Source organism: Mchenga conophoros, linkage group LG2 (assembly GCF_057382185.1).
Source record: "Mchenga conophoros isolate Kocher_MC1m ecotype Shallow Benthic linkage group LG2, M_conophoros_male_GT1.1, whole genome shotgun sequence".
Taxonomy (NCBI): Eukaryota; Metazoa; Chordata; class Actinopteri; order Cichliformes; family Cichlidae; genus Mchenga; species Mchenga conophoros.
Genome location: NC_140527.1, coordinates 29,394,250 through 29,416,246, shown reverse-complemented (window position 1 = coordinate 29,416,246; position 21,997 = coordinate 29,394,250). Strand labels below are relative to the sequence as shown.

At 42.9% G+C, this 21,997-nt stretch overlaps 1 protein-coding gene across 3 annotated transcripts in view; it reads left to right on the top strand.

The window, feature by feature from the left end:
• The window catches only part of LOC146582204 (A disintegrin and metalloproteinase with thrombospondin motifs 2-like), a 142,280-nt gene that overhangs the window by 95,252 nt on the left and 25,031 nt on the right, over positions 1–21,997 (top strand). For all 3 annotated transcript variants that reach the window (XM_085292898.1, XM_085292889.1, XM_085292880.1), the window contains exon 4: positions 11,492–11,697. In XM_085292898.1, coding sequence (XP_085149024.1) covers positions 11,492–11,697 — 206 coding nt within the window. The remainder of the gene's footprint in view (positions 1–11,491; positions 11,698–21,997) is intronic.

The window sequence follows — 21,997 nt, the reverse complement described above, 5'->3', positions numbered from 1 at the left end:
ACAGCACAAGTGAAAGCCACAGCATCACTGCAAACGCAGAGCTTAAACTTAGCCTTGGGTAACTTTGTTTATATACACTTGCTCTCAATGATAATTATGACCCAACTCTGCAGATGCTGTCAGTTCCTAACTCACTGTTTTGTTTTTAAGCCCACAATTTCACTGTTTTGTTCTCCTTCGTCACTTTCCACCACATTGTTTTCAGCCACAGCAGGCAGCAGTTTTTAGCTGCAAAATAAAAAAACACAAAAAAACCCCAAAAGCTTTGATAAAGCTGCTTTACACTAGCTGCCCAAACAGCAGAAGGGCAAAGTTAGCGACTCGCTGGTGTTTATATCGGATTCTTCAAATTAATGCCTGTGCTGCGATGTGGAAATGGGGCCACTGTTCCCTACATTTACATATTTTAAGGTGTTAAAATGTCACTCTCTGTTTACAGCTTGTTAAACTACCCACAAGTGACCAAATATACCAATTATTATAACCAGGAAAGGTACATTTTTTCAAAAGTTGTTTCACTTCAATTCATGCCATTTTAAATTGCATTAAACCTTTTGTTCTATAAGCTGCTGTTACCACTCGTTGCATTTAAACACATTGAAATAATTTAGCAGTTCCATTTGGTAATTATAGGGTTGATAAAGAGGATATATGATGGGGATTAGCAGATAGTGAGATAGGCAACCATCCAGCGGGAGACACCCTCCTGCTGGCTTGAAGGGATGCTGAGATTTATTGTTACTCTGTTAGATGGACCTTGCACTTTACTGTCAGTCTCTCTCTCTCTTTGTCTTCTTGCTGTGCACCATGATTCCCAGTAAGACAGATCTATAGCTGTACACCTTTTCAGGCAGTGACGCGTGATAAAACAGTAATAAGAGATGAAGCTAAACAACTGGTCTGCAAATGCTGTCATCTACATACTGGCGCCGTTGTGTATCATTGCCGGCCTGTGGTGGTTGTGGTTGTTTTCCTCCCTTTTTTTTTTGTGATTTCATAACAGACCTTTATAAATGTCCTGAGACTGATGTAGGCAGACGCAGAGAAGGACAGGCAGACAGGCACTCAAACAGGTCAGTTTCAGACCGAAAGAGACCGGTAAGCCCTATATAAGCTTGGCTTTACTCTCTTATTGAACACTAAAGCTCTCCCGTTTACATTGAGCTCCATGCATCCAACCACAGAGCGAAGAGAAAGAGTTTGGGGGACATGATTTATCTTTGCCAGCAATATTTCTTCAGTGGATGACAGTGATTGCATTAATTTGTTTTGAGATCTGTTTGCAATGTTCACGCGGACTGCTCGTCTTTCCCGCAATTATGGACGTCCTCACGGCTTGAAATGCTGCCATTGAAGTTTTTGGCACATTTGCGATCGAACCGTTCTGACTATGAATTATGTCAGGTTCAAACCTCAGCGAGGCTTATTTCATTTGGATGCTCTGATTTATGAATGTGTAGGTGCTGCATACATTATAGAGTTTATGAAGGAAAGGCTCAGCTCCACTAATGAAACCACGGTACAGGAGGACACGGGGGGGATCGGCGTGCACCGCAGCACCTCCCAGGCAGCCAGCGGCCCTGTGTGCTTCTGACAGACAGACGGTTATGTAAGAAGGCAGAGCTAAAGGTTGCTTTGTCTCCTGAACCACCAGAAATCCACACAGCAGCAGCGAGTATAGGTAACCCACTCACCTGCTAATAATAAAAGCTTCTTCGTGCAATGATAATAAAAAAAAATTAAATAAAAAAAGACCCTTTAGTCCACTTCGTGGAACACGGATAAATGAAATTCAACAAACTGAATGTTATGGGTGTTTGGATGTGGGAATCACAGCCAAGGCTCAACCACTCAAAACATCTAATCAGCATGATCGAAATTCCCGGTTGAAAATAAACAGCCCTAACCTAAAGCAGTTATTAATTACTAGGCCAAGTTCAGTACTTGATGTATGAATAATTATTATGATCTTCAGGGAACTGTCCATGTAAAATTAGATTGCTGATTGCCAACCTAAATAATTAACAGCGGTGTAATTACGGGGGACTGTGGTTCACTATGTGATCCTCTCTCTCTAGCATTTGCAGCTGTCATATGGCAGCTTAGGTATAATGAGCATTCAGTATAGGGACATTGTTTGGGACAGCATGACATGTTGCTACCTGCCCAGATGCTAGCAGCAGTATTAACAGTCCACTGTCCGAGCGATTCATCACCTTGACAACGCATAAAGCTGTCACTGAGGAGACAAAATATTTGTGCCCTGAGCTATGCAACCAAGACGTGTCTGTAAGCAAATTAGTTGACGTGTGTGTGGATGTCTGTGCCTCCCTCTGGACAAGCAGCCTTGAACTCAGGTAAGGACTAATGAGTTTAGCATCTCCCCTCCTGCTGTTTGCTACTCGTAAATAAGCACTGTGTTTGAAAAATAACTAAAGCACACATAAAGATTTGAACCACTCCTGAGGGACAAATTGTTTGCGTAGACAGAGCCACATGTTGTTGGTATAATGCTCGCTTCCGTGTTTAATATGAGCACTTTTTCACTCTAAGAACTGAAACAAAGCAGCAAAATTATCAAGAGTTCTCCGCGAAACAATAAAACAATCAGTTTCCCTAAAAGCTATGGCTTCTATCCTCCAGGACTCCCCATACCTAATAAAGAAAAAAATGGGAGTGGATTTAAGTCGCATAATCTTTTGTAATTTAGCAGCCATAGACACTTAACACCAACCTTATTTTCTAAGGCTTTTCTTTAAAGTCATGAAAGACTTTAAAGTAAGACTGTAAGACTCGACTTAGAGGGAAATTTAGAAGAACTGGGAAGCTTGTGGCTGTTCTCAGTGGACACACGTGATAGCTGTTTAAACACCGAGCACTCTCTCCTTAAACGTATTGATGCTGTTTCACGTTTTTGTGATTAAAGATTGTTTGCCAAACCAAATGAAAAAGAAGAGACCCAGATGATGCGTTAAGAGCTGGGAGTGACATGATTCCCAATTTGCATGTGTTCCAGTAGTAAAGTCAGCAGCATGCTCATGGATAGAGCCTGGTCGGTGCTCTGCGTACGGCCTATTTAGCAAGTCACAAATACATAATCTTACCAGTGTAGATGTGTGGATTTTATTGACAGTTAGATGCAGTCCTATGCCACAAAAAGAGATCAAAGCTAACAAAATAACCAAGCTTATGTTCTCTATGCTGTGGACCCATCTTACTGTATATGGCACAGAAGCTTTTGAGATATTTTATGATATGATAATGATACTGCTAAGCAATGTAAAATAATACATACAAACTCAAAAATGCTCTGAATCACACAGGGTTAAGGTTAACACGTCTGGTTAAAAGTAGAGAGGGTGTATGCCTCCCACCTCCTAACTGGGAGCTGGTTCCTGAAATCTGAAGGTGCTGCTTCCCATTTTACTTTTTGGCCTTAGCCCTGATTTTTCTGCCTGTGTTCAGACAGCAGTACCTTGCGAATGCTTTCTGTTACCATGACACATTGATAATAATATCCCCAGTAAAGATGACCTTTTCTTCTTTCTGAAACCTTTTGAATTTTGTCTCTAGCACAAAAAAATAACAAAGTTACTGTCATTTAAAGAGCATGTGTAAATTGGCCAATGGGGGGAGAAAAAGTTAGGAACTATTTATTAATGTTTATTTATTAATGTTTAGATGCACTGGCACCATCTTAGATTATAAGTCAGGGTTGGAGGCACTCCAGGTGTTCCACCTGGGAACTTCAGATAGAATGAAGAGGCAGAGGAATGTGCTCAAGCTCAGGTCTGAAAAAGTGTTGGTTTCAGAAAGCCACCATGCCGTAGCTCTAATACATCCATAACCCATCCATCTATCTTCATCCGCTTTATCCGAGGCCGGGTCGCGGGGGCAGCAGCCTAAGCAAAGAGGCCCAGACCTCCCTCTCCCCAGCCACCTCCTCCAGCTTATCCGGGGGAATACCATTGCAGAGGCATGTCAACCAGGACAGCCCTACAACGTCCAGAGCCTTCAGGAACTCGGGGGCGGACCTCATCAACACCAGGGGCTCTGCCACCAAGGAGTTGTTTAACTGCCTCAGTGACCTCGCCCCTGGAAATTGGCGGGTCATTCCCCTCATCCCCAGACTCTGCTTCCTCCTCGGAAGACGTGTCAGTGGGATTAAGGAGGTCCTCGAAGTATTCCTTCCACCGCCTGACAATTTTCTCAGTCGACGTCAGCAGCGCTCCGCCAGCACTATACACAGTGCAGGTAGAGCACCGCTTTCCCCTCCTGAGACGCCTGACGGTTTGCCAGAATCTCTTCGAGGCAGTCCGAAAGTCTTTTTCCATGGCCTCTCCGAACTCCTCCCACACCCGAGTTTTTGCTTCAGCCACTGCCCGAGCCGCATTCCGCTTGGCCTGTCGATACCTGTCGGCTGCCTCCGGAGTCCCACAGGCTAACCAAGCCCGATAGGACTCCTTCAGCCTGGTGGCTCCCTTCACCTCTGGTGTCCACCATTTGGTTCGGGGATTACCACCACGGCAGGCACCAACCACCTTGCGGCCGCAGCTCAATGCAGCACCTTCGGCAATGGAGACGCTGAACATGGTCCATTCGGACTCAATGTCCCCAGTCTCCCTCGGAATGCTGTTGAAGCTCTGCCGGAGGTGTGCGTTGAAGATCTCGCGGACTGGGGCCTGTGCTAGACGTTCCCAGCACACCCTCACTACGCATTTAGGTGCACCAGGTCTGTCCAGCGTCCTCCCCCGCCACCTTATCCAACTCACCACCAGGTGGTGATCAGTTGACAGCTCAGCCCCTCTCTTTACCCGAGTGTCCAGAACATATGGTTGCAGGTCTGGTGATACGATTACAAAATCGATCATCGACCTACGGCCTAGAGCGTCCTGGTGCCACGTGCACTTATGGACACTCTTATGTTCGAACAGGGTGTTCGTTATGGCCAAACTGTGATTAGCACAGAAGTCCAATAACAAAGCACCGCTCGGGTTCAGATCAGGGAGGCCGTTCCTCCCAATCATCCCCCTCCAGGTCTCGCTGTCGTTACCCACGTGAGCATTGAACATTGAAGTCTCCCAGCAGGACAACAGAGTCTCAAGGTGGAGCACCTTCCAGCACCCCCCACTCCCCCCCCCCCCCCAGGGACTCTAAGAAGGCTGGGTACTCTGAACTGCCACTCGGCGCATAAGCGCAGATGACAGTCAGGACCCGTTCCCCGACCCTAAGGCACAGGGAACAAACCCTCTCGTCCACCGGGAAAAATCCCAACGTACCGGCAGCAAGCCGAGGGGATATTAGAATACCCACTCCAGCCAGCCGCCTCTCACCAGGGGCAACTCCAGACTGAGACAGAGTCCAGCCCCTCTCCAGGAGACTGGTTCCAGAGCCCAAGCCATGCGTAGAGGTGAGCCCGACTATATCTAGCCGGTACCTCTCAACCTCACGCACTAACTCAGGCTCCTTCCCCACCAGAGAGGTGACATTCCATGTCCCTATTGCCAGTCTTGGCAGCCGGGGGTCAGTCCGCCAGGGCCTCCGCTCCTGGCCGCCACCTGGCACACAATGCACCCGACCCCTATGGCGCCTCCTGCGGGTGGTGGGCCTGCGGGAGGATGGGCCCATGTCTCCTCTTCGGGCTGTGTCCGACCGGGCCCCATGGACTAAGGCCCGGCCACCAGACGCTCGCCCTCGGGCACCCTCCCCGGGCCTGGCTCCAGGGCGGGGCCCCGGTAACCCTATCCCGGGCAGGGTAAACTGTTCCCTCGATATCCTTTTCATAAGGGTCTTCTGAATCGCTCTTTGTCTGGTCCATAACATGCAATATAATCCAAATGCACTCTTTCTCTCCCTCTGTCATCCACATCTATCTCTAACCTGGCCAGAGTGACCATTATAGGTCAGTTCCATCAGAGTGATGCGTCACACCCAGCTGCTTTTAAACCAAAGGCCGCTGCTCTGTAGTAAAATGTGGCTTGACCTGAATTATCATCACCATTCACGCCCTCTCTTGTTGTGGCTTGTAGTCACCGCTGGACTGGATCTCTCACCTCCCCTCACCAACACTCCCCCCCCCCCCCCCCCCCTCCACTCCCCACCCCAGCCCCGGGCAGTGGGCACCTAGACATTCTTGACATTTTGCAAAGGTTGAAAGACAAAGAACCTTTGTCTCCTAATAAGGCCACGGTCTATACCCCACCTGAATAAAAACACTGGGAGAGCAAGAGCTCTGTGTGTGTGTGTGTGTGTGTGTGTGTGTGTGTGTGTGTGTGTGTGTGTGTGTGTGGGGAAGCTTGTGTTTAGGTTGAGAGGTGTGCATGTGACAGTTGGGGGCATGGAGGTATGGCGTACAGGAACACTGACGGTAGTGTGAGAATGTAAATGAGCACTAATAATGGGTAGGCACATCAGAAAGAGGAGAGCCGCAGGTAGAAAACAAATGAAGGAGTGTGTGTGTGTGTTTGTGTGCGTGTAGGAGGAGGAGGATAGTTAGGGTTCAGCCTGACACTGTGTAAAGGACAGTAAAAGCATTGTTACGATCAGATCCCTATACACAGGTTGATAGTGTTAACCGTTTGGCTTCAGAGGCTAATGCCTGCTGTAAGCTGTGAGAAACACAGCAGTGCACCCCGACGCTTCGCCTGCAGTCACACAGACAGACTCAAGACAGGTTGTTGCTCTTGAAGAGAGCGAATTTCTCCATCACTGCAGGAACTTGAAGCGGAACTCACAACAGCCAAGGTCCTTCTGGTCTCATCTCTCTCTTGCTCTCCCTCGCATCCATCCATCACACCCCCTCAGCTCTACATCTCACCTCTCTTACCACCTCCCTTGATCTCTCCTGCAGTTTATTCCTCCGCGCTTTTCTCTGAAAATCTTGCTCCTAAACAGCTGAAGCAAGAGAGAGAAACATAGTGTTGCAGCAAGAGTAAGCAAGGACAGAAGTGGGATGAAACAACAGGTTTAAAAAGTCAACCTTGTTTGGTTTAGTCATTTATTGTTCGCCACTCTGCTTTTGTCACTTTGAGTTATTTCTCTCATCCACTCTCCGTACAGTTGTGGTCCGGTGTTATGCAATGTCCCTGCACTGTTGTACTCACTGTTTTCAAGGTACTGCAATTTTGTGGCGACACAGAACTAAAAGTGAGAACACAATACTTTTTTTTTTTGTTCCTGTACTTTTTTCCCTTAACATTACATAAGCAAAAGGTAAAAATATCTGGACCTGTCTTTAGAAGCAGATGGTGTGGTTGTGACATCAGCCTCGTTAAAGGCAGCTATAACGAGGAAGAGCCAAGGGTTGTTGTGAAAAGTACACCGCCTTAAGTTCAGCTTCCACTGCTAACAAGGAGAAGAAATGCTCAGTGTCTGTGTGAAATGTGCTATGAAACAGAACAAAAGTATGTGTGGAAAGACAAAAAAAAAATCTTTTAATTCTTTCCGGATAATGCTGCCTGTCTTTGCCCCCCACCTCCTGTTTCTCTGCTTGTATTCTGTCACTCACTGGAATGTGGGCAGATATGGGATAATAGTCAGACTTTCAGATTAATTCTGTTAGCAACTCAGGAGCCAATGTTAACCACGTGGTTATTGTTTTACCCATGAGCCCGTTGTCTTGGAAACGTTGCATAAGAGGGAGTGGGAAATCAGAATGCCCCTTGCTGATTGGGAGACAAGGTGGCAGATCTCTCTTTCTCTCGCCTCGTCTTCCCTTTATCTCCGTCTTGTTTTGCTTCCTTTTTCTTTTTTCCCCCCTCTACTCAGCACCATATGTGTCCAAGCAGCGGCAGTCCAGCTGCACCCCTTGTGGCACATGTTGAATGGAGATTCGTATGCAGCACCTCCCAATGAAGCTGAATGCAATCTAGGGGTCCTCCCACAGGATGTTTTTAGCATCAAATACTTCATTTCCTGCAAGTCGGGGGGATTTTTATGCACACGTTTTTGCTATTTCTGCATCAGCATTATTTCTGCATTGTGATGTACAAGACAACACAAACACAAAAAAAACAAAATTAGGCACCAGGTGACAATAATTGGAATATGAAGCAGGCAGGCTCTCAGGCGTTCTGCACCGCTGTAGATCTTTTCCAGTTTAATGTTATCGTTCCTGATGCACACAAGCAGGCTTTTCTTTTCTGTTTTCTTTTGTGGGTGTTTTTTCGGTTTATTTGTTTTGTTTTTGTTTGTTTGTTTTTTACTCTAAGTGTGCACATGGCATCTAATCATGTAGGCATTTTGATTAATTTAGACAATCCCTAAGCTTTAATAGCTTATGCTCGCATCATGAAGACTTCTGTTAATTTCTGCTCGAAAATGAAAATTCAAAACATGCCACTTGTATGTTTTTGGGTACATATTTTGGGACTCATGCAGCAAACGTTTCAAGTATGCTACTGAAGCTGACAGAAAGCTATCTTAAGACTGGTTAGTAAGCTTCCTGATTGAGCAGAATGGACAAGATTAGAAATGAGAATATAAGAGGGACAGCTCAGGTTGAGGGGTTTGGAGACAAACTTAGAGAGGCGAGGATGAGATGGTTTGGACATTTGCAGAGGAGGAATAGTGGGTATACTGGACAAAGGATGCTGAATATGGAGCTGCCAGGCAGGAGAGAAAAGACCACAAAGGAGATTCATTGATGTAGTTAAGGAGGGCATAGAGAGGGATGGCGTGACAGAGGAGGATGCTGGAGATGGAGGCAGATGGCGACTGCTGAAGTTAGCTGTCCAAAGAAGGAGAAGTTAGCAAAGTACGCTTCTCCAAGTAAACGGAAAAATGTAACCTGGTGGTTTAGAAATTAGCTTTGACACAAGAAAAATGTCTTCATCTTTTCCCCTTCTGGTTTCATCAAGCTGCTGGCGTGCACACAGAACCAGAGCTTTACCATGTATGGCGGGGGTGCTTACACTTGTCTCAAAGTAACTATATGAGTGCAAAATTCACATTATATTTTGTTTGTAAGGAAAAATAAGACCTGCCCCTATTGGTAACATTATGGAGACATCTGCATTTCCCCCCTTTTTAACTGATGGTAACAAATGCATGTTCTGAATATGAATAAAGATGTCTATGCCTGTGTCTACAGTCACAAACTGTACAGCTATTACAGTTTCTCAACCATGCAGCCCAGTTTCAACTAAATTAAAGTGCCTGTTGGCACAATGATTTATTGCCCAATTGGAAATGTTTGTCCACAGAGCGCTCACACACACACACACACACACACACACACAAACACCTGTAAACACTCTCTCTTACGCACACACGCCACTCTTTGAGTTGTGCTATGTGTCATCCTTGGCTGTGGGAGGCCTTGGCTGGAGTCAGTGAGAATAGCGCTTTGTTGAATCCACTGAGACCACATGTTCCAGACTGCATGGCTTGGCCTTCCATGGCTTCCTTACGAGCAAGGCCGCGCGATGCTCGCATATACGAGGAGGATGAAAGAGAAAAGGAGACCGGGGTTGGGTTGTGTGAAGAAGGACAGCGCGTTAGGGAAGGATGGCCTTGGCTCTGGAGACAGGACAGTTTATCTTCTGTAGCCTCACTGAGTCTGTCTCACTTAAAATGGAGGAAGAAAGATGATCAGATCTGACATTTCAAACTTAATAAAAGCTTTCTTCTTCTTCTTTTTTTTTTGAGGCAGGATTGGAGTTTATCCGAAAAGACTCAAAACACAGCGCTTAGCCCGACATACCTGGATGTAATTAGCGATCTGAACAAATCAGGGCTGCTTTATGTTGCATCTTCTTTGACAGCATAACCTTAAATTCAGTTTCTGGTGCGATTTGCATTTTTTTCGAGCATATAGCAAGCCAAGAAGAGTGCAGGGTGGGCAACCCCTTGTGTAAGGGAGCTGTCTTAATCCATGTGTTTAGCAAGCACCATCTGTTCCTTTTATTCAGATGGGAGTAGAAATATTTGGTTGATTAGGAAAGGATCTGTGAAGGATAGCTGCACCGTTACCACCAGCTACAAGGGACGCACATGCTCGAGTCTATCAACTGGTGTCTTGGAAAGGAAATGAGAGACAGACATACAGACATCAACATGCGAGTGCACAGATAAGTACACGTGCATATGGATGTGAACACGAACAGCACACAGACAGTAAGCATATTGTGTTTACAAAAGTGTAGCAGGCAGAAGCAGGCACACACCAGCTGAGCTGAGCAGATTTTAAGGAGTGTACATACAGTACTGTGCAAAAGTCTTGAACCACCCCCTCATTTCTTTATATTTTGCTTCCAAGGAGCCAGACTTTCTTGTATTTTTTAAAAGTGGTCTTGACCAATAATTCTCCAGGCTTTAAGAAGGACAAATGCTGCTTTTTCACTCATTTTCAGTCCAGTCCTTGTACTTGACCATTTTTATGTTGGGGAAACCTGCAGTCAGCTAAGACTGAAGAAGTCACTTGGATGAGTCATGAAACGTTTCTCCCGCTGAAAATGTGACATCCAGATAAACAGAATCGACTTCATGGGATGTCCTCATCTGGATGATTGAGCGTGAATCAAGACGTTTTCAGGGGATTTTTTTTTCTTTGTTTGTTTTCTAGTCGCATAACACATAGCACAAAAAACGCAACTAACTCAAGGGATGAATCAGTGTCTACACATAACTGACATCTTAGCCAAGAACCTGTTTTAAATTGTATTTTTGGACCCTTTGTGACAAGCAGCCTGCTGCAAAAGAATTTAATTCAGTTTCTTAGTTTAACCTAAAAAAATGCTGGACATGACAGTTTAACGGGCATAAAATTGGATTTTTGGAGCAAAAAAAAGCAAACAAGTTAACCTGACTCAACTCAGGATGGTGTGCAGTGTGCCATTCAAAATTTTAAGGAAACTGGGCGAAGTGAAGAAGAGGTGGCAGGCATAAAAATCTATCTACAGCAGATGAAAAGTGTCTAAAAAATTTTTAGCAAAGACATTGCACAAGACCTGAGAGATCCATCTGGCTCTTCACCTTATCCAGCTGCTGTTCACTGAAGACTCATCAGAAATGTTCACAGTCTTGGGAAGGGAACATCTTGTCAAAATTGATGGAATTATAAAATACAAAAAAGGATGTGATTGGCAACTGCATCATTTTTCAGCATGACAATAATCCCAAATACACTGCCAACACAGTAAAAGCATAGCTGGATAGAAAAGCACACAATGGACCACTATCAGTCATGTATTGGCCTCCACAGAGCCTGAAGGTTGAAGACTTTAATACTACTTAAAAATCTTCAAGACAGCGTTTCTAAGCGTGTTCGGACTATGTTGAAGAATAAAGTGGTCTTTGCAAATACTGACTTTCAAGCTCACTAGAATTGTACAAACTCTAATATTGCTGTTTATGTTGAAACACTGAAAGTGCTATTGTAGGACTGGAGTAGAGGCTTCTTTAAAAGGCTGTAAGCAAAATCAGCCAAAAAGCAAACCATGATGTATGTTAGTTTTTCACAACACCGTATTGATGTGCCTTCTGTTTCTAGGCGCAGATCTTGGTGGCCTGATGGATCTGGAGTCTCTGTACCGTGGTGTGGAGCAGAGCATCAACCACACGCGAGCAGGGCGAATGCGCAGACAGACCTCTGACAGAGCCTACAACATCGAGGTGCTGCTGGGCGTAGACGACTCAGTGGTCCAGTTTCACGGGAAGGAGCATGTTCAAAAGTACCTTCTCACACTTATGAACATTGTAAGTCGATAGCTAACAAAGGGGTAAGCACACTAACAAAAGCAGACAGACAGAGGAGTGAATGAATATATGTCAGGTAAAATGATGCATGATTGAATTAGGCATTTCCCACATAAACGAACATCATCTGGGGTTAATTAAAGGACTGAAATCGGACATATTTCAAGCGTCACATTAATGTACACAGGTCATACAGAGATTTCCAGATGCCCCAAAATGAAATCATCAAATGGGGAAATTGTTTCATTTGAGCTGAATAGAAAGTAAGTCACACAGAGGTCAAAGAAAACGGGTAGCACACACCCACCGACTGAATGGGATTCAATTCCCTTCCTACATGTTCTCATCCAGCAATCAGCCGCGGGTAATCCTGTCTTCTCTATCTGAATATGATGAGATTTCATTTGTGCATGAGTGTGTGTGTGTAAGGTGAGCCCTCTCTGCTGAAGGAGCTCCTACATATCGTTTCATCAGGCTTTGTGTCATGTCATCACTCATTGTGAGTGTGTGTGTGCATAAGAGAGAAAAAGAAATAGAGAGAGAGAGAAAAGGAGAAAGAGAGATGCAAAAACAGCAGGTAGCATGCTTCAGGCCACAACAACACTTAGCATTTACACACCCAGGTGTTGTTACGTGTGTGTTTGTGTGCACATGTTTTTGTGTGTTGGTCCGACACTGAACACACTGCAGACTTTAATCTTTGCAAATGAAACCTGCGTTGAGCGTGCCGTTTGCATGCATTCGTAGATGTGCGTGCGTGCGCATCTGTTTTCTGTGTGCGCTCCTGTTTGCTTTTTGTTTTACCGCGACCCACCGCGCAAGGAACCAATCTCCGACTGTTATGCAGGTGCGGTGCAACAAATCCTTCCACACCTCTTTGTCTAAGTTCAGCGCTTGAGAAAGAACAAGTGCCGCTGTGCTCTCTGCCTCCCCTTTTAGATATTTGTTAGACAATATAGGAGAAGGGAATGCGCAGCCCTGTCACAGCCCCCCTCTCATCTGTGGGGTAGAGAGAGAGAAACAGAGGGAGAAGGAGTATTTTAAACAGCGCATTCAGAATAAATTACTGACAGCCAGATAAACAGAAATAAATAAATAAGGTTTTGCCTCCCACGCGTGGCATCTGGGTGACTTTCTTCTTGAAAGTTTGCTTTGCTCACTTCAGGATGGGTGTGCTCTGTCTGATTCTCCCTCTCTCTTTCTTGCTTTCTCTATTTTTCCTTCCTCGCACTCTCCCAGGTTCCCAGCAGTGTTGCTCCTTGGTTTACTCCTCCCTGACTTGGGTAGTTTATGGCAAAAAATCCTCAATGGTGTGGGGGAAAAAAATCTCAGTATGATAGGAGTGAAAGCACGGGTTTATTGGAAGACATACTGGAGGTAAATTTATGATAAGCAGAGATATGTAGAGGATACTTCTTGCCAGAAATGCTAACTAATGGTAATTATAAGTAGGATTGGGAGTTATTGCATTAGTGTAGTGCTTAATACTGAGCAGTTAGTAAAAACAACTTGATGAGAGTTTTCATAAATTAATATTAGCTCCATATTGTCTTTATATTCGAGCTAAAACAGAGGCTGAAACTAAGAGCTGCTTTGAAACTATGCAAACCTCTACTTTCCTTAAACACGTGTTCGCTTTAAAACATTCAGTTCACCCAACAAAAGACATTTATTCACAACATCTGTTGTACAGCCACCTTTAAACGATAAGCAGCTCGCTTGTGTTTTAGTGCAAGAGGCTATTGTTTAAAATAACAGCGTTTTCTTTCTTTATTTTCTCTTAATTTTTTCTTTCTTTTTTCGTAGGAACTCATTTAAATTTTAGGCGATGGACTTCAAGTTCATAAAATCTGAATTGTTAGTTTTTAGTGTGAAGATACACTGCACGTTTCAGGAGACAATGCCCTGGTCATAAGAACAGGTGTCTTAACAACAAAACGGTCGTCAATTCGAGTCAAGCAGACCCTCTCATTCTTACAGATGCACAATCTAAAATGCTGGCAACACTGTGCCCAAGCATGAAACCTGAGTGCTTTCTCGACATCTCGGTATTAAATAACCGAGAATGCTATGCAAGAGTGCTTTTCTTCAGTTGAGGTTTTGCAAACATGTGACCTAACCATGTGCTGTTAACTTGTCTGCCATTTTGAAGGTTTGATGGCGATGGCAACAGTGTAGGGTCATGTGGCTAAAGCCTCAGTCACATAGGCCTAGAGATTGGTCTGCAACCATCTGAAAACCACCAGTTGAGAGAGAAAAATGAGTATTCTATGACCGGTTGTGATTGCTGGAGGTTGATGGTCACTGGCAAAATGCTTGGTAAAGTCCCAGTCACGCAGGCCTACAGACCAGTTAGTGATCCAGTGGGAACGACCTGTTACCAGGTGGTATTCCCCAACTAGTTGCTAGTATATTGCTGCATTTGCAGTTTAAATGGAAGTGGTGGACAAACATTGGTGCAGCTGCTCTCTGACTTATAAAGAAACCCTGAAAAGTGCAACGCAAACCAGAAATGGAAGGCTTGCCTTCAAAATAAAAGTTGGGATTTTGGCTATATGTCAGGCAAACCTTCTCCATTTTCATTTGCAACCAATGGCTAGTAGTTATATTTGTGGGCTAGCAAGTATTTGCAGACAAACAGAAAGACCTACAGGGAACTGCAGCAGTCTGTTAGCAACCAAAGCAGTCAATAGGAGCAGCACGTTCTTTGCAACCAGTTTCAATCAACCACAGCCAACAATGTCCAAAAACCACTGTCAACCAGTCAGGGAATACATGTTTTACCCTCATCACATGAGAAACCTCAACGCAGATATCCAGTTTTGTGAGCAAGAGGGGGAGAGCAGTTGAGTTGCTCCTTTCACAAGAGTACGGGTTAAAACCGATCAAAACTGAAAAACTCAAGCACATCAAGCCTAGAACACTAATTTGAGTGCTGGTCAGCAAGAGGACAGTCACACACAAGCACAGTGGAAGGCAACCACGCCTAGTGTGAGCATGATCTCAAAGACCAATTTGTGGGATTCTGTGGCATCTGGCAGCAACTTAGCAAATACCCCTTACTCCCCCAAACCTTTCTGAGATCTTCTTTGACCCAGTGCTTGGTTTGTCTGTTTAAATGTATCATTTAAAGCTAAAAGAATAAACATTAACTTATAGTGGTTATACAGGACACTAATTAAAACAAAATTATGTATAGACTACTATACTGCAATATCAATTTCTACTGAGAGATCCTCCTAAATCTTACACATTCCTCAGTTAGGTAAAGGTTAAGCAACTAAAATTTTGAAACATCTATGAAATTCACCCAATCATTGCCGCCTAGAAAAACACACACATTACTTTTAAAAGTGTAACACAAGTATATGTTTTACCAGGACATTTGGATGGTTTTACAGATGCAATACAACTCTGTAAGAACTTGCAGCTGCTGGCTTACACTTTGGAAATGATTTCTTCTTATTACTGTATCAATCACTCGCAGATATCTAAAACCTGCTAGATGCTCGAATGCAATATAATGCTTCACATTTGTTGCCAGTACGGCTGATACTGACTTTTTTTGTTCATTTTGGATGGTATAAAAATATGAGATTCTGAAGCGATATGCTCATTAAAGCCTTCAAACGTTCATATAGACTTTTGCATGCATGTATGCGTGAATGAATACATGTATGATGGACATTAGACTATACTGCATAAAATATGTATGTGGGGTAATCAGGTTGTTAGCTTTTAACTGTTGCAAATCTGCAACGCCTGCCTTGAGAGGGTTAACACAAGGAAGGTTCTAGGTGTCCACAGACATGCCTGAGGGTTAACTGGTAATTCTAAATTGGTCTTACATGTGGAGTCTAGTCTCTCTGTGTTAGCTGTGATAGTCTTGCACCCTTTTCATCCTCTATACATTAAAAAAATTACGAGAATGGATGAATAAATAGTTGAATGGATGGGTTATGGCCAAATGTTGAAAGCTGGGAACTGCTTTGCCTTTGTTATTTAGTAAAAGTATCAAGAGTCTGTTATTTGTTTGTATTTGTATCAAAACTATAGCTGAGGACCATTTTTTGTATCAACCCACCCATACATTGCTTTTTGTGGGACAAACAAAGTAGTGTAGTGAGGAATATTCAGTTCCAGAATAGGTCCAGGGAACAAGTGAGTGTAAAAGTAGGCAGATGGGGTAGAGGGCTCAGATAAGGACACTGAGGGTAACAGTTGTAACAGTGAGGACGATGCACAGACAAGACTTAAATAGGGCATTGGACGTTAAACATTCCCAATACTGACTGCAGAACTACAGTATGAGGGTACACATGTCTGTGAAGGTTCTCAGTCATCCAGGTCATCATAGTCTAAGGAGCTTGGAAAGAAGTCCAGACGCTTTTCTTTCCAAGCTCCTTAGAGTACACATGGCTAGCTTCTCTAGCACAGACTGTGGTGTAGCTTTCACTCCAGTGCTTTGTTCGACAGTGCATATCATCAACCATGCAGCACTTCAAGTCTTCAAGGTAGTACATCCGCTAATCATAAATAATGACAGTCAGAGCGGTGAATCAATGAGCTTATTGCAATATTAAGCAATTACTTAATATCACAATGAATGTGTTGTGCTGTGGCACTGGTACGGTAATCTTCTTGCGGCAGTGGTGATACACTTTGTTGCCAACGGTGATTTGTCTATATGCCTTTTCCGCTCACCCATTAAGGGAGACCTTTGCAGAGGTGCTACAAAGTCTTAATTACACTCTCCAAAATAGTCTGCTAATGGAGGTGCGTATGTGTGTGTGTGCAAACATGCATGTGCATATATAATTTTGATGAGGCACGCTGATGCTGATGCGCGTTTCGTCTACAGTTTTATGCCTCCACTATGATAAAGATCCTGTCTATAAGAGCTGTCTGGAAAGTGGTGCAGATCTTTCACTTTTGTCTTTACCAAAGCTCCTAGAGGCAGTGAAAACTCATATTAATAGGTGGCAGGAAGAGCTGGGAAAGGAGATGTAGTCCAGGTAATAATAGACACCTTGTTAGCGAGAAGTGTCACAAATGTGTAAGGAGCATTGTGAGACTGAGAACTCAAATCCTGGGTTTCAGTTTTTAAATATTCCCATGTGTGTCGATGAAAAAAGATGTAGCGAAGCTGTCTAAAGCCTTATCTAATTTATGTAGCACTTCAGCCAAATTTTATTTGATGACTCAGTTCTGTCTCATCAGCAGCTGAGAATGTTTTTAAGGCATATTTCCAAAATGTATCTCTGTAAAATCGTACCGCCTAATAAATGAAATCCATTTTCCAAGATGAGCTTCTTTAAACACATGAAATTCGAGTACGAAGCACTGCAAAAATACTGGCTTAAATGTATTAAAGTCCTTATGAAGGCATTCGTAGTCTGTCATTGTAACACTAAATGCAGGTGTGAACCTGTGAATGAGGTGACAGCAGTTGAACAAACATGCAAGTTAGGGTTAGGGTTAAGTTTTGGTTTTGTTTTACATGAGTTGTTTGTACACATAAATAAAACTGGCCTATATTCCCAATTATGATGAGCACAAACAAACAAATCAACACAATTAATTTGAATTTGAAATATGTACTGCTGTAATTTTTGATGATTAAGTTTGGTCATGCCTTCACACTTATTCTTGTGCTCCTTTCATTTTAGTGTCATCTCTCGCTGCAGTAAATATGTGATAGTGATGACTTTGTGCATTGTTGACCTCTGAGCCTGTAGTAGTTAATACACAAGCTGTCTTGGATTTGCATGTATAGGCTTGGTTATAAGGAATGACACCTAGTGTGGCCCTTTCAGAATGTCAGAAGACAGCGAGCGGCACAGGGACCGTGCGTGTGAGTGGATAAGCGTATCTCGGCAAATATGTGGGAGTGTTTTGGATTACGGTCTGCTGTGCCATATCTGTCCTCCAGCCTTTACCATCTGTGAGATAAGTGTGTAAGAAGACACATAAAGCCAAAGTTGGCACCGAAAGGACACTACACTGCCCCTGTGCATGTGTGCATGCATGTCTCATTAGAGCATCAGGGTCGCCTGGAAGTCAACTTCCCCTAATTGGCATAACAGTTGTCAAGGAAACAGGCTGGAGATCAGGCCCAGGGAAAAGTGACCAAAGTGTTTATGTCCATCTTAAACAAACACAGCGCACAACCTGCAGAGTACATATGTCACCCCCAGGCATATGCTTCAACCTGCAAAGATAACAAGGGACTGACACATATATTCTCAAATGAGCAGAATTACCAGTAAGTAAACACACACAGGAAAACAGAAAGGAGGAAAGATGAAAACTGCAGTGGCACACATTTAGTCTCTCTGTGTCACCCTCTCTCTCACACAAACACACACACACACTCACACACCATCTGAGACTGGGTTAAGCAGAGACAACAACAAACCTGTGTAGTGTAACCGTACTCAAGGTCGCCCGAAGAGAACTTTTCCTCGTCTTCCCACTGTGTCCCACATTGCATTCTTTCCATCTATTCAGAATCCAGCAATAAATAGAGAGAGAATTTACTTACGCGTTAGTATTATTGAAATCGGATGCTATTTTGTACTTAAGTTAGACCTTATACCATCATTACATTTGTCTGGTAGAACACATTTACAGCATACGATGCCTTGTTTTGAATTAAACAACGCATCACCTTATAATGGTGAGAGATTTAGCTCAAGTTGCTGTGCTGTTTTTCATATTGAAGCATGTTCTGTTCCTTCTGTTACTTACCTTTAGTCGTAATTCAGTATTTTCCCATATTGTCACTCTGGTTCCACTATTTCCTTGGCTGGGTACTAAGTCTAACACAGAGTAAATCATGGCGACTGGTTTAGCTGAAGGATAAATGTAATTATATCACGATAAACATCCTGAGATGTATCACTTTATTTTAAAGCCGGAAACTGAAGGGAATAATTCTGGAAATGCATATGGAAATGCTTGGAAATGCATCAAGATAATCTTACATAACCAAAGTAACTTTTAACAGTAACAGAATTGACTCACATAGTTTCAAAGTACAAGAACTGCTGCTTGCTAGCCATGTTTCCCACACACACGACATGCTAGTGATGCTAGCATAAGTCTATGGCATTTTATATTGTGGCTGTTAGCTTAATGGCTAGCTGATTTTTCTGTTACACAACTCCTAAAAATATACTGTCTCACTCACCACTGAGCACGTTCTGGACAACAAACAATACAGAACAATAGGGATGGGTATTGATAAGATTCTCACGATTCCGATTCCATTTTTGATTCTGTTTAACGATTCGATTCTTTATCGATTCTCTTATCGATTCTTATTTTTAAAAAAGGAGAACACTAATTAGCTTAGAACTTTGTTTTATATCTTCTCTTTGAACAAGAAAAAAAATTGTAAATGTAAAATAATAAAATAAATATTCTTCTGTAGCAATAACAAAGTATAACATAAATTATTCTGTAGCAATTACACAAGAATATCCAGTAATGTCCCTGCCTACAATTAAACACATTCACTTACTGAAAATTGGGGGCATCTGCTGTGGCAAATGGGTGCAAGCCTTTTACCACAAACTTGGCCTGAAAGGAGACGCTACCGGTAGACTGCAGCGAGAACTGCCATCATCTGAGCCAGCCAGGGAATCAAAAATGCCAAACAATTCTAAGGAATTGAAACAGTGGGAAAAAAGAACCGGATTTCGATACCCATCCCTACAGCACAATCACTTTTAGCCTCAACACATGTGCTCGACTCACACAAATGGCGCAGATATCTAAGAATGATGTTCAGCTTTGAAAAGCATGTTGGCTCACCTATGCTTGCTTGTTTTCAATGATCTGCAGAGCAATGCCCATTTTAAATATATTGTAATTTAATGTGAAATAGAGATAGATAGTTATACATGCATTTATTTCGTCAAGACTTTATTATTATTATTCATTGTATCTTTTCTTGAGCAAATCATCCCTGGATTGCTTACAACTGAACCCTAATGCTGCTATGAGGCTTATCACCAGGTCCCCTAAAAGTTCCATATAATACTCATTCTGTATTCCTTACTGCCATAAAGTTTAGGGTTCAATTTAAACTTTTGGTGATCAATTTCACATCCTTCCACAGTCAGGTGCTTCGATATATAGATAAGGTAATACATCAATACGTAACGTCTAGATCTCTGAGGTTTTCTGATCAGTCCTTGTTGGCTGTACCTAGATCTAGGTTTAAAACAAAAGGCGACTGTAAGATTCCGGCCATCAAGCTGACCTAAGATCTGTGGACACTTTTGATATCTTTAAAAAGAAACTTAAGATCCACTTGTGCAGACTAGCCTTTATTTAGTTCTATCATTTTATACCCTTTTAATTGTTGTATCTTGTTCAGTATTGAAAAGCAATTTGTGACTTTTGTTCTTGAAAACCTCTCTCTCTATATAAACCTTAGTTACTTATGTATTTTTGATGCTGTAACATGAACACAGTGGTGACTGCAGTGGGGCAGCAGTAGGGACTCATAGAAAAACAACACAGGTCATCTAATTCATGTATCTCTCAGTTAACCAAAAATGTTTATTTGAATTATTAGAACATCAAACATTAGTTTTTACTATTTTTCTAGCTGGGCTACACTCTGTTGGTGGTCTTGCTACTTTACTAGTGAAAGCCAATTTTTGCTGGTAGGTGAATTCACAAAATACACATCCAGCACTTTTAGTAGTGCTCAGTCCCCTATGATCAAATCACCAAGTATTACCTTCTTGTCTATAAGCAATGCTCTGTCTCCATTCCCACTTAAAGGTCAAACAAAAATTTGCAGTCAGTTTCTCAGATTAATTACAGCCTGCATTATTTTCACTTACCACCGATGCTTTCAACATGTGATTTTCTTCATGCAAAATACTTCTTGCACTGAAAGCTGCTGATGTTACCATAATAACATTTCCCTCCATTAGAAAGTTACTTCAGACTGCTGGCAGCTAACAGATGTCCCAGATGACATAAATGCAACAGTGAAAGCCAAACATGACTTTATTTTGAGGTTTCAGAACATGTTGTAAAGCTCTTACTGCTTTAGGTAGCAGACATGCTTGTGCTTTGACGTGATGAAGTAAATAAATTCCAGACAGTTTGTGGATAACAAGTTGCTAGTCAGACTTCAAGAATGAGGCCGCTGGATTTTTCCGAACAAGATGCTGGAATTTCCAACTTTACTCTCCATATGTAAAAAAAAAAAAAAAAAAAAAAGGAAAAGCATTAGCTCACTCATGGATTCTCCTTCTTTTTTTCCCTTAAAAAGATAAAAAAAATCTTCTCACACAACTCTACGTAAAAATGCTTTCCAAGCTTTTCCTCTTTTCTTCCCTTAAACCTTTGCTGCTTCTCCCCTCTACGCTCAGCTTCTGGTCTTCTTTCCGTCTGCCTCACTGTCTCTATTCATAGCATTCCTTAACTCTTTCACATAGCTTTCGCTCGCTGGATGTGTCTACAGTTTTGTTCCTAGTCTCTCTCTCTTTCCGTGTGTGTGTGTGTGTGTGTGTGTGTGTGTGTGTGTGTGTGTGTGTGTGTGTGTGTGTGTGTGTGTGTGTGTGTGTGTGCGTGCGTGCGTGCGTGCGTGCATTTGTGTGTGTTTCTCCTTCTCCACAGCATGTCCATCAGCCATCTCATTATGGCTGTCTGTTTTTACATCCCTTTGCCTCATTAGGCACCACGCACAGCCACTGAGGACAGCAGGTCTCAACTCCAGTGCCAATTTACCTCTCTCTCGGTGGCTTTGTGTATGTGTGTGTGTGAGAGAGAGAGACAGAAGAGAGCTTTCTGCATCTACTTTGCCACAGATTACCTTGTTTTCTTGTATTATGGCTCTTCCCATCCTTTGCATCTTTCTCATCTGTCGTCCATCCATGGTCATGGGATACTGAGTTCCCTAACCAGCCTCTACATGCTTTACCCATCCCTTCTAAATTTCAACTCACTCTCCTCTATCTTTTTGTTGAGCTCCTGTTATAAAAAGTCATATCTTTATTAGTTATTTATTTATTTTGTTTGTTTCACTCTTTAGTTAATAAATATATCCTTTTTACAACTTTCTAATGAAGCACTTTTTATATCAGCTTTGTAATCTATAATTACCCATCCATCCGAGTGCGAGCTGGAGCCTATCCCATCTGTCACAGGGCAAGAGGCGGGATACACCCAGAGTCGTAGGTCTATTGTAGGCCCAACATAAAAAGACATAGACCCATTCATGGTCACATTCACACCATAGCCTAACATGCATGTCTTTGTGGGTGAAAGCTGG